Source organism: Vulpes vulpes, chromosome X (assembly GCF_048418805.1).
Source record: "Vulpes vulpes isolate BD-2025 chromosome X, VulVul3, whole genome shotgun sequence".
Taxonomy (NCBI): Eukaryota; Metazoa; Chordata; class Mammalia; order Carnivora; family Canidae; genus Vulpes; species Vulpes vulpes.
The window spans coordinates 92,552,941-92,569,410 of NC_132796.1; the positions used below are offsets into that span (position 1 = coordinate 92,552,941).

Below are 16,470 nucleotides of genomic sequence, written 5' to 3' on the forward strand. Positions count from 1 at the left end.
TTAACACTAATCCTGATCTTTTTCCAAAGTTTAACTGATCACGGAACAAAATTACCCTTCCTGGAAAATAGTTATTTTCCTAGGCAGGACAGATGATTAAATCAAAATAAATGGGTGAAGACAGAGATCTAAAGTAAATAACTGCATAAATTATTTTAGTAAAAGACAGTCTGCCTCTCTATAATTAGTTGAAATGTCTGAGATCGGAAAGGGTTCACTTAATTAAATTTCCTTACTGTGGCTGGGAGATGGTCAATGCAGAATTGTACAGTTGAAAGATAAATCCAAGGGGGATGAATCAATGTGGCAGCAACTACTGTGATGTTTGGTTTGGTCTTTCCTTTGGTACTTTCCTTTCGTCTTAGTACTAGGTCTGTCTGTTTGTTTGTTTTGAAAGGTTTTGGCTCTTGTGAATTTCTGCAGTAGTAGTGAACATATTTATTGGCACGTCAGGCATGTATGCCTGCTGACGCCCCTTTTTTCTTTTTTCTTTTTTGTACCAGAATCATTTGTAGTAAATTACCTTTCGTGTGCACAAAACCATTGGATTAGTGTATAAATATGGAATCACTAACGTGAAACTATGACCAAAACACACCCTATATATAAATGAGAAATTCCTACCCAGGTTAATGAAAGCTATGCTTACATGATGCCAATACAGCTGGACAATTTGGTAAAAAAAATGTAGTCAGAACAGGTTGTGTGGGAGAAGTTAACACTGGCCAGCTGCCCTGGTATCATGTACACACAAGCAGATAGTGGCAATTCAGTCTGGTTACCACACCCGCAGGGAAGCGTGGTAGGCAGAACCCAGCCACCACACGCCAAAACACAGCACAACAACATGGCATTTACTTTCACAAGCAAGGAGGAATAATCAGGGAGGAAGGGCAAATGGGTCCTGACTCTGGGAGATGGTGGCTGAGGACATTTTACACTTCTTTTTACGTTTCCTATTACACATCTGGAAAATGTGAGAGGGCTGGCAGTCTTTCGAAATGCAAGGTTCAGAATATTGCACCACATTTTCAAATAGCCCACAAGCTCTGCCGACGGTTAAATGTGAAATTTTGTGTCACGATAGAGATATAGAACCTTGACTTCTTTATATTTGAACATGTGCATGGCTTGACAAATTTGAAGTGGTGCTTTCTGAATACTTTTGTTTTAGCTGTTTTACTTGTGTTATTTTGAATACTGCCACACAAGAACTAAAAATCTGTCATTTCTTAAAGAGTTTAAACAAACAATATTAAAATACCATCTTCCGTCACATTGAAAGGCAGTTGGATATGTTTTTCCTCCATATTTACATATACAGAGTTCTGATCTAGAAAACCAATACAATAAACCATTTTATGTTTTTAAAAACAGGCAGTCTTTGGTGACGCAAAGGCAGAGATTTTTTTTGTTACCTCCTGCCTATTTCGCTCTGTCTCATAAAGTGAATATTGTTGGCACTGTCAGAAAGTTCTAGATACTGCTCAACAGACAAAACAAAATACCCATCATAACCTTGTACCCTCCCAGTGCTCAAAAGTTGCTGCTTCTCCCCCTCTGTCCATGCTCGAATACCCTCCTCCCCTTCTTGCAGCCTTCTTTGCTCCTTAGTCCAGGCCTGGGCCACAGCACGCTGTCTGGCAATCTCCAACACGTGATTCTTCTCCTCTTCGACAGTTGTCCCATACCGGATGTTGAAGCACAGAGCCCCGTGCTGGAGCTGGATATCTGCAAACCGTCTAGTCCTCCCATTCAACACGGAAGTCATCTGGGACACAGTGACATTGACACCATTCTCTAGAATCCGCCTCCCCCCTGTGTTACCAATGAGCACCAGGTCTTCCTCCAGAGACCCGAGCTTAATGAAGTAGTGAGTGTCCCTCCCCTCTATGGTAAAATGTAGGTTTTCCAGGTAATGAGCATTATTGAGAATGGCAGCAAGCCGCCTGCTATCTTCATTCGCTACTCCTATGATATCGGCTGTTACTATGCCATCCTTGATGGCGAATTTTATACCTTTTCCAAAGACAGAAGGAACAGCAGCAAACCTTGGTTGCTTCCCTCCTTCAAGGCACCGTCCATCATTGTATCGAGGGGTCATAGGAAGTTGGTCCAAGGAAATGAAATTCCTGAGCTGTTTCTGGAGCTCGCACTGAATACCTAGAATGGTCTAGGAAAGAAGAAAGGTACAGTGCAAATGCTTGATGATTGGGAAAAGCACCTTCTTGCCTTACCGTTCCGGTGAGCGATTTCACAACAAATTTCACTCCAAATTTGGAATCTCTTCATCAGAGATTTGGCAAAGACACGACTAACAGGTTACTGGGTCACCTTGCATATACTTCTTGTGGCCTCGGTGAGTTAAACATAGGGTGATTTGTTCAAGCTTGGTATCATAGAATCTCAGAGCTAGGAGCCACTTCAGAGTAAGTGGGTCCAGCTCCTCCCGAAGAAAGACATTTTAATTCCATCAGTGTAACTAATACTGACTAGCTGTTTGTTACTCTATGTGGTGTGATACAGTAGCCACAGTGAGGGGTAGAGATGGCTTAAGGCATTATTCTTGCTTTTTTTTTTTTTTTTTTACAGATTTTATTTATTTATTCATGAGAGACAGAGAGAGAGAGAGAGAGAGAGAGAGAGAGAGAGAGAGACGCACAGGCACAGGCAGAGGGAGAAGCAGGTTCCATGCAGGGAGCCCGACGCAGGACTCGACCCCGGGTCTCCAGGATCAGGCCCTGGGCTGAAGAAGGCGCTAAACTGCTGAGCCACCCAGGCTGCCCTATTCTTGCTTTTAGAGATTGTAACCAGGGCATCCCTGGGTGGCTCAGCAGTTAGTGTCTGCCTTTGGCTCAGGGCCTGATCCTGGAGACCCGGGATCCAGTCCCTCATCAGGCTCCCTGCATGGAGCCTGCTTCTCCCTCTGCCTATGTGTCTATGTCTCTGCCTCTCTCTCTCTCTCTCTCTCTCTCTGTGTCTCTCATAAATAAATAAATAAATAAATAAATAAATAAATAAATAAATAAATAAGATCTTTAAAAAAATTAAGAGATTGTGACCTTATAAGTGACTACAGCAAATCAGCAAGAAGTTCACTGATCTTCTTACATGTACTTAAAAAAACAACAACCTTTTTTATTTTTAAAAAATTTTTTAAATTTTTATTTATTTATTTATTCATAGAGACACAGAGAGAGAGAGAGAGAGAGAGAGGCAGAGGCACAGGCAGAGGCAGAGGGAGAAGCAGGCTCCATGCAGGCAGCCCAAAGTGGGACTCAATCCAGGGTCTCCAGGATCACGCCCTGGGCTGCAGGCAGTGCTAAACCGCTGCGCCACCTGGGCTGCCCAACAACCTTTTTTATTATGGGCATTTTCAAATATACTAGGAAATCAAGAGAATAGTGAACCTCCAAGTATCCATAACAAAGCTTCAGCAATTTCAACATTTTGATTAACTTTTTAAAGGACTTTTTTTTTTAAATTTTCTTTTTTTTAATTTATTTATGATAGTCACAGAGAGAAAGAGAGGCAGAGACACAGGCAGAGGGCGAAGCAGGCTCCATGCACCGGGAGCCCGACGTGGGACTCGATCCCGGGTCTCCAGGATCGCGCCCTGGGCCAAAGGCAGGCGCCAAACCGCTGCGCCACCCAGGGATCCCAAGGACTTTTAATTATAAAAAAGACTTAATTACTTTTTAATTACAAATATTACTTTTACATATTACATGACTTTACAAAACAGGATAAGCCTATAGTACCTATTTAGAATTCCCTTTCCCTTATAATTTTTAAAAAGATTTTATTTATTTATTTAAGAGAGAGCAAAAGCGAGAGTGAGAGAGCATGAGCTGGGGTGGGGGTAGGACAGAGGGAGAAGCAGACTCTCTGCTGAGCAGGGAGCCTAATCCAGGGCTCAATCCCAGGACCCTGAGATCATGACCTGAGCCGAAGGCAGATGCTCAACTGACTGAGGCAGCCAGGTGCCCCTAATTTTTTACACTTAAATTTCAAGCCCTCCCATCCATATTTGTTTTATTTTGCTGAAGTAATTTTTTTTTTTTTTTTTTTTTGCAAAGAGACACTCCTCCATTTCTTTCAATTGTAGGGAAAAGTTACTTCTTGTTTTCATTTGTACCTCATACTCTTGATGAAATTATCTGCTTAACCGTGAATAGTTTGGTATTCCTATTTTCCCAGAGACTTTATCCCTATAATGTTTATTATTTTTACTTCAATGCTCTTACATATTTTTTCTTTGTCAGAATAATTTAATTCTGTTCTTCCCATGCTTTCAATGCACTATGCCTTAAATTATTTTGCTGTTGGAAATTTTTATGTCTGTCAGTGAACAGTTTTCTCTATACAGAATCCGTAATTGCCCTTGGCAGCCCGTTCCAGAATTTTAAAAGTTTAGTTTCTCTTGTTTGTTTACCGCAGCAAGTCATCAAATCCCATGTTAGTCTTGTCTTTTCTAAAAGCTCCAATTCTCTGATCCTTTCTTCATGGAAACTTTTTTCCTACCTCCTCATTAATTGTGGATATTTCAGTGAATATTCAAGACAACTCAAAAATAAGTAAATGAATATATGTTAATGGCATGTCATGGTGTTGGATGATCTGCTTTTTCAGACAAATAGAGATGGTAAAATTTTAACTAACCTTTCCAGGATCCCACTCTTGAGTTTTTGTCTGAAGCTGTAGAAGTTCATAAGTTAATTCCAAATTTTCTAATTCTGGTTTGGGAAATCCAGGTAGAACATTGTGTAACTGGAAACCAAACAGCTCCAACCAACTTCCAATGTCTGTGAGGCACAAAATATAAAAGAAAAAAATGATGAAGCCCATACTTTACAACCTTTGAGGAAAGCCTGAACTGTACCTCTCCTGCCTTCAAAGTGTTCAGCCAATGGGAAGTTAGGGATAAAATTCCCCCTACTATCACCTGCTCTAAAATATATGATCCTCTCTCTACAGGGAAACCTTTTGATTCATGGATAATCACAGAGATAGGTTCAGTTTACAGCACTGAAACTCTTAATGTGATACTAGCACTGAGGTCACACAGTCCACAATATTAGATTTATTTGATAGAACATAATCCTGAATTTTTCTTTTATGAAATTATTCATATAAGCTTTTTAAAAAAGATTTTATTTATTTGAAAGAAAGCAAACGAGAGAGACAGCAAACACAAGCAGGGGGAGGGGTAGAGCAAGAGAAATAAGCAGACTCCCCACTGAGCAGGGAGCCTGACGCTGGGGCTCCATCCTAGAACCCTGAGATCATGACCCTAGCTGAAGGCAGATGCTCAACCAACTGAGCCACCCAGGCACCCTTCGTATAAGCTTTTAAGAGTGAGAACTATAAACAGAATGCTTAAAAGGGAAGAAAAGGTGTCCTGGGATGCAAAAGTATCATGTGTTCTGCCACATGCACAGTTCTGCTCACTCTAGCAGACTAAGGAAGAGAGTGACTGCACAATAACTTGTGGCCTAACTGGCAGGAAGAGGAAGCATATTTACAGAGGCACTGAGATTATATGATAAACACTATAAAGTTATATCAAGTTTAGTCTAAAGTTTTATACCTGTGGTATACTTTGCAACGTCTTGAATTTTGCCAACTGGGTAGTTATTTTCAAAGGAGTAGAGGTTGAATGGTTTAGGAAGGAGGTTCAACTGTTTCCATATGTGATGATTAGGTGTCGTCCACCTACCAGCAACAACATCATAATCCCGTTGCCCCAGGTGCACTAATTTAGTAAGCAAATCATACAGTCCTCCATGAAAACCAATGATGACCTGAAAGTCAGGGTAAGTGTCATGATATATATCTCCATAAGGTGTGTACAATATCTCTTTTATCACCTGACCTCGACTGCTAAACACAGCCAGTGGGGTGCCTGTATTATCACAGGCTACATAATATTCTTCACCACTGCTTAGCTCCATGGCAATAAGGTGACCTTGGAGATCATAATACAGGGATGTGATCTCTGAGCTCGTGTGGTTGTACAAATGAGTGACTCTTATGGGGTTGGCAAGGTCTGCATAAAAGAACTGAAGGTGTTGCCCTAGGCTGGACTTACTGGCGACACGTCGCCCAAGCCCATCATAATAATACTGCACAGTCCAGCCAGAAGCCTTATTGTAGGCTTTCTGCAGCAGACCATTAGAATTATATTCAAAGATATCATTTCCCCTCTGCCTCAGAAAGCCATCTTCATCCATTTTATACTGAATTTCTCCTAGTCTGGTGATGCGGTCTCGGAGGTCATATCGGAGAGGAGTAAGACGAGCACTGTTCCCATGGCTTAGGAGGTTGATGTTTCCATTCAGATCATAACTATAACGCCACTGCGTTTTGTCATTTACAGAAACAGTTTGAAGTTGCCCATCAGCATCGTATTCATAGAAGTATCTTGTTATGTTGGCATCTACTCCTACTCTTATATCACATATTACCATACGCCCCATATTATCATATTGAATAGTCATCCAGTAGGCAATTGCCTTTAGGATTTCATATTGAACTTCAATAACTTGTCCGTTGGCACTGAAGATTTTGGTGTGCTTCATCACCGTAGTAGTTATGACCTGATTTAAATCGTAATTAATGACACTAAATTTTCCAAACTGCTCTGTTCTACCAGAAACATCAACATATCGGTACAGATCTATGGGCAAGGGGGTCTCATTGATCACAGCTTGCATGCTGGTGACGCGGAAGTTGTTGTAGCTGTAGTCAAACCGAGCATTCACCAGACCTTCTTCACTGAATCTGAAGATTTGGCGTCCAATAAGAGGTCCTGAAAAATCAAAATAAAAATAATGAGAACAGAACTAGATGCATAATTTTGAGCAGTCAGAAAGATCTAGTGTCACTGACTTTAGTAGTGATGCTTTTACATTCACACCTGGGCATATCATCTCATAGATACATACTCTTATAGTTGTGGTCATTAAATACGAAAAAAATACCAGATGCTATAGTTATAGAATAATTTAATTACAGGAACTATTTAACTAATAACTCATTCAGTGGCTTGGGGTGGTGAGACTGATATTATAGACATGTTTTCTTGTTATAATAACTGACAAAAGTACTTTTAATTTGTTTAACCTATGTGACAAAGTCAGTAGGTCAGGTGTTGACAAAGTCCAGCATTAAGGTAACTGACTTTGGGCATTTTATAAGCCCAAAGGATGAAATATATTCAAAAGTCCTGACTTTTGAACATGTTTTGTCATCAACTGAGGCTTATAAAGGTCACACGGGGCTTAGGCCCTTGCCAGGGAGGCTCAACTCTTGCAGCTGCGTCTCTGGAAAGATCTGGTGGTGAGTTAGGAAGGAGGACACAGTTAGACCAGGTTCTTGGATCTCAACTTTTCCAAGAGCTGAGACACAGAAAGAGAAATGCCCAGTAGGTTTTTAAGGAATCAGCTTTCATGCAGCCTATAACAGGGGTTTTAAATTTTCAATGGAAGATAATTTAGTAAGTAAAGTGAATGTTTATTGGATTGGATGACTACAGGTTAATGCTTCTGTTTCACACTGTGGCCAGTAAAAATTTCATAAAACAATACTGACCCATATGGTTGTACACATCACCACCCTTTCACAACAAACCTGTTTGCCTGTATCTGATTGTGCAAATGAAGCCGTCGTGCATCAGGTGTATTGTCTTAATCACCCCAGAAGACTCTTCATATGTTAATGTGACCTGAGTGGTATCATAGAGAATCTCAGACAGCCTTGCTTGCTTGGTGTATTTGTATAAAACCCTGCGCCCTGTTCCCAGATGCAGGGTCTGTAGTAGTCGGCCATCTCGACTATAGTCTTGGATAAAAGAAGTGCTACTGTCTGGTGGGGTGTAGATGTTCCGGTAGTAGCCAACTGAAAGCATGGTTTGTAGGCTGTGGCGCACCATACTAGGCATGGTGACGGAGAGCAGACAATCTGATTGGTCGTATTCAAAGATGTAACGTCGCTGGCTATGTAAGAGAAGCATCACGGACTGAAATGAGACAAAGGCAAAATAGCATAATATGTACCACGAAGTTGAGGAGACTAAATAAACACATTCATCCATTCAACACAGATTTATTGAGCACTTGCTATGTGTCAGGTACTGAGGTGGACCTTAGTGGATATAGCAATGGGCAGGAATGATGTCTATCCTCGTAGATCTTATAGCTTAATGGAGGAGAAAGATAAGCAACCAAGCAACTGCAATATAGTGTGCAATGTGTTATGATGGAAGAAGGACAGGGTGCTTCTGCGAGTAGAGGAAGAATAGCTAAGCTAGACTTAAGAAGTCAGGAAAGGCTGCCCAGAGAAAGTGACATCCGAGTTGAGACCTAAAGAATGACTAGGGTTTGGCCAGGTGAAGGTAAAGAGGTGGGGGAGCAGGGTAGGGAGGGAGTACTCCTGACAGGGGGCACAGCATTGTGAAGGTCTGGATAAGAAAGAGGACATGGGTTTTCAGAGAATGAGAGGAATTTTGTGTGGCCAGAGCATGGGTGTGTTGGGGGGTGCTGGTGAATGGCAAGAGATGAGGCCAGTTAAGCAGGCTGGGTCCAGATTGTGCTGGGCTTTCTAAGCCATGCTAAGGAGGCCGGACTTAAGCATGTTGGCAACAGGGAACCAATCACTGAAAGACAAGTTGAAAGAGAGGGTGCTTGCAAAGCTGGGAGAAACAATCAAGTCATAGATAACCCCAGAAAGGTTATTGTTTGTGTAGTACCACCCATGTGGAGATGGACTGGAGGGAGGTAAGTGGAGGGGAGGGCATGCCACATACTGAGTTATAGCCACCAAAAAGTATTTATTGACTTCACATAGTTGTAACGTCTCCTCAAAAGTTGTATATAAAATATAACAATTATTCTTTTGCAATTCATGTTTTATTTATTTTTTGAATATAGTTGACATTTTAAAAAGATTTTATTCTTAAGTAATCTCTATACCCAACATGGGGCTGGAACTCAATAACCCCAAGATCAAGAGTTGCACCTTCTACTGGCTGGGCTGGTCAGGAGTCCCTATAGTTGACATTAAAAAAAAAAAAATCTGAGTGTAGTTGACAAGTAATTCATGTTTTAAATTATATTGGGGGAACATGCCATTAAAAAGTGAGGAATTCTCTGGATATGCAACCCCTTTCCTCAAAACTGATCTGTATTTCAGAAAGTTATTTGTGGAGGTATAATGCCTCACTTGTATTTAGGTATTTCACTGATATTGGTTTACCTTATTTTAACTTTTTTTGTTATTATTTTAACCTTAAATCTAAACATAAAAGGAGCACTGTTTTACAGAGGCCTCAATCCTATTTCTAATTGAGAAACATTTAAATCTCATCTTTTAATAATAAAAAAAATGCTCACCCCTGGAGACTCTGATATAACTCTCTAAGGAAGCTTTACCCCTCCCTCCTTGAGAATTACCTTATCAAGCAAAAGGATTTAATTGAGCTTTATTTTCTGAAGTTTGTGTCATGAAAACAATAGGTATCTCTTCATTTGCTAAACATAAAATACATTAATATTTATGAATATGAATTATGTAAGCCTATATAATATACACTTCAGTCTTCTAAATATGCAATTATATTCTGGTATTAAATATATTTCTTGAAAATGCATATCCTCCCTGCCCTTCTGAGAATTATTGATTTTGAATCACGTGTCAGAACCATGAAGTCAAAGTCTGCAATTATTTGCTCATTTGTTCCTCCTTTCTGTTTCTTCCCACCAAGTACTCTGTCTTGTGGACACAAAGCTGCGTACAGAAAGCCTGTCACCTCATCACCCGTGGAAGGCCCGAAGGTCCCCCAAACCCTGCTGAACAGAGGCAGGAGACTTGGCATGAGGACATGAAGGGAGAACTACCTCCCCGACCAAGGCAGAACCAACAGAAGCTGGGGGAGCTGGTGAGAAATGCCTTTGCATTACCTCTATGCTTAAAGTCAGGTTTCTCAGCTCCTTTCCAGTCTCTCCTGTCAGTTTGCCATGAACAAATGACATCTGTCACCTGTGATGCGGGCCAGGGACAATCACCATATGGCTCCCACACATTATCTAGTACCAGCCTGCCTGGGCTATGCCTTTTCCAGTCACTGTGCGTGCCTTGCCAAACATTGACAACACATCGCCATTGTGTTCTCTCCCCTGTCTAGTCCATCGTGCTGCAGTAAGCCACTGCCTGACCCCTGTCCTAGGTGGTGCTGATGCTGTGCTGTCTCAAAAGCTCCCTGGTCTGTTTTAAAGCTTTCTGCCTACGGCAAGGATGTGGATGACGTGATGAGAAAGCTCGTGAATGTAACTGTTGTGTTGCCGGAATGCCATTTAGCTCTTACTTGGCTGCTTTTTCACTTTGGGTGGGCACTATTCTCAGTTTGTTCAAAAACAACGTGTATGAGTCCATCCAGTGCCCACAGGGCTGCTACAACAGGATAAAAGGCCATTTCTTATGAGCCCAAACAATAGAGTGGGAGACTTTGTATTTTTTAATTGGTTGTGAGATCCTAAAAGAGATCATTGTAAAGAAGAAAAAAAGAGCAAGCCTGTAGATTCATTTGAACAAGAATAGAAATGAGCAAAGGTAGAAATTTGAAAAGGTAAAGCACTTGAAGAACCACCAGATGGCAGTGTGGGGCCACCTGGAAGCTCAAGGCACCCAGCATTGTATCCCTTCAGGCAGCCTTTGGAAATTTCAGCCCCAAAGAGACCATTTTGTGTGAATGTATCAGACTAAAGCATCTTATTAAATGATTATAAAATATCTTTAAATGCATTTTAAAAATGAAGTCCTTAAGAACGATTTTAGGAAACCGAAAGATTTACATTTTACTGTAATGCAAAATTTTAGCCCCACAAGTCTTCAAAATATAATTAACTCAGAGAAGCCTCATAAATCAAGATAGAGAATTAATGACCACAAAGAGAAAATTTAAGAAACAATAATTGATTTTTTTAATAGAGAAGAGATCATTAAGCAACCGCAGCTATTACCCAAATAATTATTTTTCTCCTAATGGCTACAGACCATTGTGCATGAAAATGATACACATAACTTGCACTTGTTCTAGAGGAAGTCACACAATTTCTACAAAATTTCTGCACGCTGAGGTGAAATATTTGCTGTTGCTTTTTAATATATCATGGTATAGGGATAGCAAGCAAATTTACAGAGGTAATATCCAAAGTATTTTGAGCTTGAGAATTCCTACTTTAAAATATATTACAAGAGCCAGTCTCTGTCTTTGTTTTGTCCCAGGAATAGTGAAAGAATGTGCCAGCAAAGGCCATGTTGAAGAGAGGACTGAAAGAGCACAGGAAGACAATCCCATTACCTCACCACAAAAGTTAAATCTAAATTGGATTTTGGAGTTGCCTGTGTGGCTCAGTGGTTGAGCGTCTGCCTTTGGCTCAGGTCATGATCCTGGGTCCTGGGATGGAGTCCCGCATTGGGCTCCCTGTGGGGATCCTGCTTCTCCCTCTGCCTATGTGTCTGCCTCTCTCTCTCTGTGTCTCTCATGAAAAAATAAATAAAGTCTTTAAAAAAATAAATTGGATTTTGGTAAATTCATTATTCCTTCCCTTTTTATTTTCTAGAATCACAATTTCAAACATGCTTTAATTTTGTTCTTTTTTCCTTCTTTCATTTTCCTTCCTCCTTTCCTTCCTTCTGTTCTTTCTTATTTTAACTTCCCTTCAAGTAGAGGTAAGTAAGTAGCATTTGTTAGTGATTGGAAAATAAATCCTATAATGCACTATGTAAACTGAAAGAAACTAACTTTTGTTTTTTGATAAGATGTTCTGGGCAGTTTATATTATTTCATTTAATCATCATATCTATTCAGTGAATTAGTTATTACTACTGGTAATTATAATGTTGATAAAATCAATCTCATGATAAATGGTTTTTGGAAAGTAGAGAACCATTTCATAGTTGTTTGTTTTGCAGGATCTGAGTTTTGCATAATACGATTGTTTAGGTCAAGGGATACTTTTTTTTTTTTTTTTAATGTAAGCTCCACATCCAGCATAGAGCACAATTCGGAGCTTAGACTCACAACCTGGAAATCAAGACCTGAGCTGAGATCAAGAGTCAGATCTTAACCGACTGAGCAACCCAGGTGCCCCGAGGCTACCTTTTAATTAGAGAACAAATTAAATATGAACTCAAGAAAGGGACAAAAGTCAACTAAAAGGCACAAGTGATTCCACTTGTCTCACTGGTCAGTAAACTAGTCTTTGGAAGTCACTAGGGCTTCTCTTAGAACATGAGACAACAGTCTGGTCTTGTGTCCACTGCAGACACTGGCAGTCTCATAGAGGTTTTTTTTTTTGTTTGTTTGTTTGTTTTTAGAGTTATTGCCAACTAAGTTTCTGTAGCAAAGAGAACATAGGTGAAGTTTCCTTCACATGATTCTTTTCTCAGGAAAGTTTGAGGAAATAATCAGTTAATTCAGAAAAGAGAAAAAGTAAAATAGCTTCTTTGGTGTCAAAGAGGCTGCACGAAGGGCTAATATTCAAGTTTTCAGTAGGCTCTTCTGCTATTGTATAGGCAGTCTAAATGAAAAGTCTTAGAGACTCAGATGGAACTGTCTACAGGCAGTTATAGTTCAGCAGCCAAACTGTGGTGCTAATGAAGTTGGGGTTATGAGTTCAAACCCATGCATACTCCTAGGGAGCGATGGTTACTTCAAGCTACATGTATGACCTGTGAAAGGGTCAGCGCAAACCCATCCTCATTCCTCAAAAAACAAATCAGCCTATAGTCTAATAATCAGCGGTACCTTTTTTTCATATGAAGGCCATCATTACATTCATTGTCCCTGTAAACATACCACCAAATACCTGGATGCACAGAATTTTGTACCGAGTTCAGCACTTTATGCACATGAGCCATAGGATTTTTCAAATCATTCTTGTTACCAAAATTCAAGAGGAGAGATCCACTCTGTATAAGATTCAGGTGTTCCCAGTGTAGAGTACAGATTATAGATTGGATCTATTTCTTCAGCAGACAAGGGGTGGATACAGCAGAGGACTCTCTTCTTTACCCTGGCTCCCAAGTGGAATTCTGCTTTATCTCCTAGGCATTTGCAACTTGGCAATTCCCCCAGCAACTGCCTCTGGGAAGTAGTATTATAGTTTTATAATGACATACAACCACTGGCACGCTATTTTCCCCCCAAAACTTTGGGGAGCGTATCAGAAAAGCTTGGTGTTATTTGGTGCAAAGAGTGAAATTTTGTCATATGAGCTCTGAGCTCCTGTGATTTATTTCTGTAAGAACTTCTAGGGGTTAACTTGCACTCATTACCCTTGAATCCTCAAGGGGAAGCATTTTTCAATTTTCCCAGAAATTAATTCAGGACTGATGAATTCAGTTGAATGGATAGATTTGGGAAACAAAAGACACCATCTTATGACATCAGAAATTGAGATGGTGGATGGAAATCACTTTCTCTTATGGTTCTCTGCTACTGATCTGGCCAGAAACCATTTTGCCACTTGGAGGCTGTCTGACAAACGGTTCCGGTGGTGGGATTAAAACCCTTGTCTATTTCCATCAGACAGGAGCCCATGAGCTCCCATTACGGGTGCTGCTGGAGACTCACCGTACACAAAGGACTATTACCAATGAGGCCCCACTGCCACCATTTGCTCAGACTGATTACTTGTGAAAATCAGTCCTAAAATGTATGCTACTAAAACTTGACTGATTATCCCAACAAAATTAGAATTCCTTATCCTCTGTGTAAGAGGCTTTTTTCCAGAGCTGAGACACATTAACACACAATTTCATAATTTTCTACCTATTTTACCTCAGTGTGAGCTTTCATAATAATAAAGATACCTTTTCAAGAGCGTGAGCAAATATGCTCAAATGAGGAGAAAGCTAAGCCATTATCCTGACTTAGGTTTGAAAGAGTACCTGGCAGAGTGTGGGGTTGGGGAAAGTTTTTAGCAGAAAAACAGCTTATCCTTATAGATACATTTTGTTGTTGTTACTTCTACAGAGCAGAATTGCCAGGACATACTTTTCTCCTGTAGCTCTCTTCACCAAGCTTGGTAATTAGGGCCATTTTCAATATTCTCATTCAGAAACTCAGACCTAGTTTATTTTCCCGGACATACTTACCTTTTCTAAGTAGGTATAGCTCCAAATTTTCCCATCAGCCCAAGTTCTTGAAATTATTTTCCCACTCTGGTCATATTCCATTTTTTCATTCCATGTCCCTCTTTGAATAAATGTCACCAATCCCGAAGGTGAATATGTGATGTTCACTTCATTATATCTGCTTACAGGGGACCACAGAATAGGTCGTCCAGTCTGGTCATAAAGAATTCGAAGGGTGAACTTCCGGTGGTCATCATAGATCTTTCCCGTGCGAGTCATGTGATCAAAATCTATGGAGAGCAGGTTTCGGTTGTGGGCCTAGAAAACAGATATGAGATACATTTTAAGCACTGCTTTGGTTCCTCTCATGAAATGCATTCACAGTCATGAAGCCACCACCTTGAATCCACCTCAAGCTAAAGACGAAAGAAGATGTTCGGTGGGGGGGGGGGGGTGTCGGGAGGACGGAAGGCCAGTTATGGGAGGTTTGCAGGTTTTCAGGCAAAGCACAGTAAACTGGGATATAGTTTTTATGCAGATTTAAGTCCTCACCTTTCCCACTGATAAGAGTTTCTAGAGATTTAGAGCCATCTTCCCCTTCCGGGTACAGAGAGGGAGACACCCTTACAAACGGAGATTTCCCTTATAAACATAGATGCCTCTTACAAAAGGGCGACTTCTACTCAGTTTTCAGAGCTTCTGTGTCTGCTGCTTCTTTTTATTTTATTTTACTTTATTTTTTTTAATTTGAGTTCAATTTGCCAACATATAGCATAACACCCAGTGCTCATCCCGCCAAGTGCCCCCCTCTTAATATCAGCCTGAGTACCTGGGTGGCTCAGTCCCTTGAGCGTCTACTCCTGGTTTCCTCTTGGGCCATGATCCCAGGATCCTGGGATCAAGCCCTGCATGGGGCTCCTTGCCCAGCCTGGAGCTTGCTGGGAGTCTCTCTCTTCTTCTGCCCTTCCCTAACCTTGCATGCACTCGTGTGTGTGCCCGCTTGCATGCTCTCTCTCTCTCTCTCTGAAAAGAAAAATCCGCCTAAAATAAACTTTACACCAAAAAGGCATATTTTAGGGTGGCAAATTCTGCTCTCCTTCAAACAAGAAAGGAGAGACTTTGAGAAGTGTCAACAGCAGGAGTCAGGAACCATTTCATTAGCAGCTTGTCTGTGCACCAGTCATTTCTTCTATCAGGGGTTTAGTTTTCTTATCTGTGAAATGGGAGTGATATTACCACCTCATGCCACAGAGTTGTGCTAAGAATTAAATAAAATTACATTTACAGCTAACTGGTGAAATGTAAAAATAACATTAGTAATTGTTATTTTAAAAATAAAATGATTACTTTATTCATTTAGGTTAAGCTTTGAATGGGCTCATGTGTCAGATTACAAGGTGACTGTGGTTTGGTATGCTAGATTTATATCTGTAGAATTGTTAACATGATCCGGAACAGAATGTTAAATATCTAGCTAATGACTAAGGCAGAAAAAAAAACAACATTAGGGTTTGACTATATTAATCATAGTTGAACTAAACCGATTCACTCGCTACTCAACTAAACTTTATGGTCGTTTTTAATTTTTGTGGTCAGGGATCCTTTTAAACATCTGAAAGCTTCATAGTGTCCCCAGAAAAAATGCACATAAACACATACATGAACATTATAAATACAGTCTCAAAGGGGCTTGGAAACCCAATTGTGAAACCTCTAGGGGGTCTCAAGAGTCCAAATTTAAAATCTTGGTTCAGAGTTTTTTAAAAAATTTTTTATTGAAAAATTTTTATTGGGGAAGTGGGCAGGGGGTTGGGGTGACTGGGTGATGGGCACTGAGGTGGGCACTTGGGATGAGCACTGGGTGTCACGCTAAATGTTGGCAAATTGAACTCCAATAAAAAAATATAAAAAAGAAAAATTTTTATTTTTAAAATTGAGATATAATTGACATATAACATTATATTAGTGTCAGGTGTACAACACAATAATTCAATATTTGTATGTATTGTGAAATGATCACCACAGTAAGTCTAGTTAACATCCATCACCACACAGAGTTACATATTTTTTTTCTTGTGATGAGAGCTTTTAAGATCTATTCTCTTGGCACCTTTCAAATATATGATACAGTTTTATTAACTATAGTCTCCATGCTGCCCATTACATCCCCAGGACTTCTTTTTTAAAATATTTTATTTATTTATTCATGAGAGACATACAGAGAGAGGCAGGGACATAGGCAGAGGGAGAAGCAGGCTCCTTGAGTGGAGCCTGATGTGGACTCCATCCCAAGATCTCGGGATCACCACCTGAGGCAAAGGCAGACGCTCA

The 16,470-nt window shown here is 40.3% G+C and overlaps 1 protein-coding gene across 7 annotated transcripts in view; it reads right to left on the minus strand.

Moving 5' to 3' along the window:
- Positions 1–341: 341 nt before the first annotated feature.
- The window catches only part of TENM1 (teneurin transmembrane protein 1), a 796,092-nt gene continuing 779,963 nt past the window's right edge, over positions 342–16,470 (minus strand). For all 7 annotated transcript variants that reach the window (XM_072744131.1, XM_072744132.1, XM_072744133.1 and 4 more), the window contains 5 exons: positions 14,161–14,457; positions 7,633–8,020; positions 5,591–6,811; positions 4,663–4,805; positions 342–2,173 (listed from right to left, as the gene is read on the minus strand). In XM_072744131.1, the coding sequence (XP_072600232.1) occupies positions 1,415–2,173; positions 4,663–4,805; positions 5,591–6,811; positions 7,633–8,020; positions 14,161–14,457 (2,808 nt within the window). In that variant the 3' untranslated portion in view covers positions 342–1,414. The remainder of the gene's footprint in view (positions 2,174–4,662; positions 4,806–5,590; positions 6,812–7,632; positions 8,021–14,160; positions 14,458–16,470) is intronic.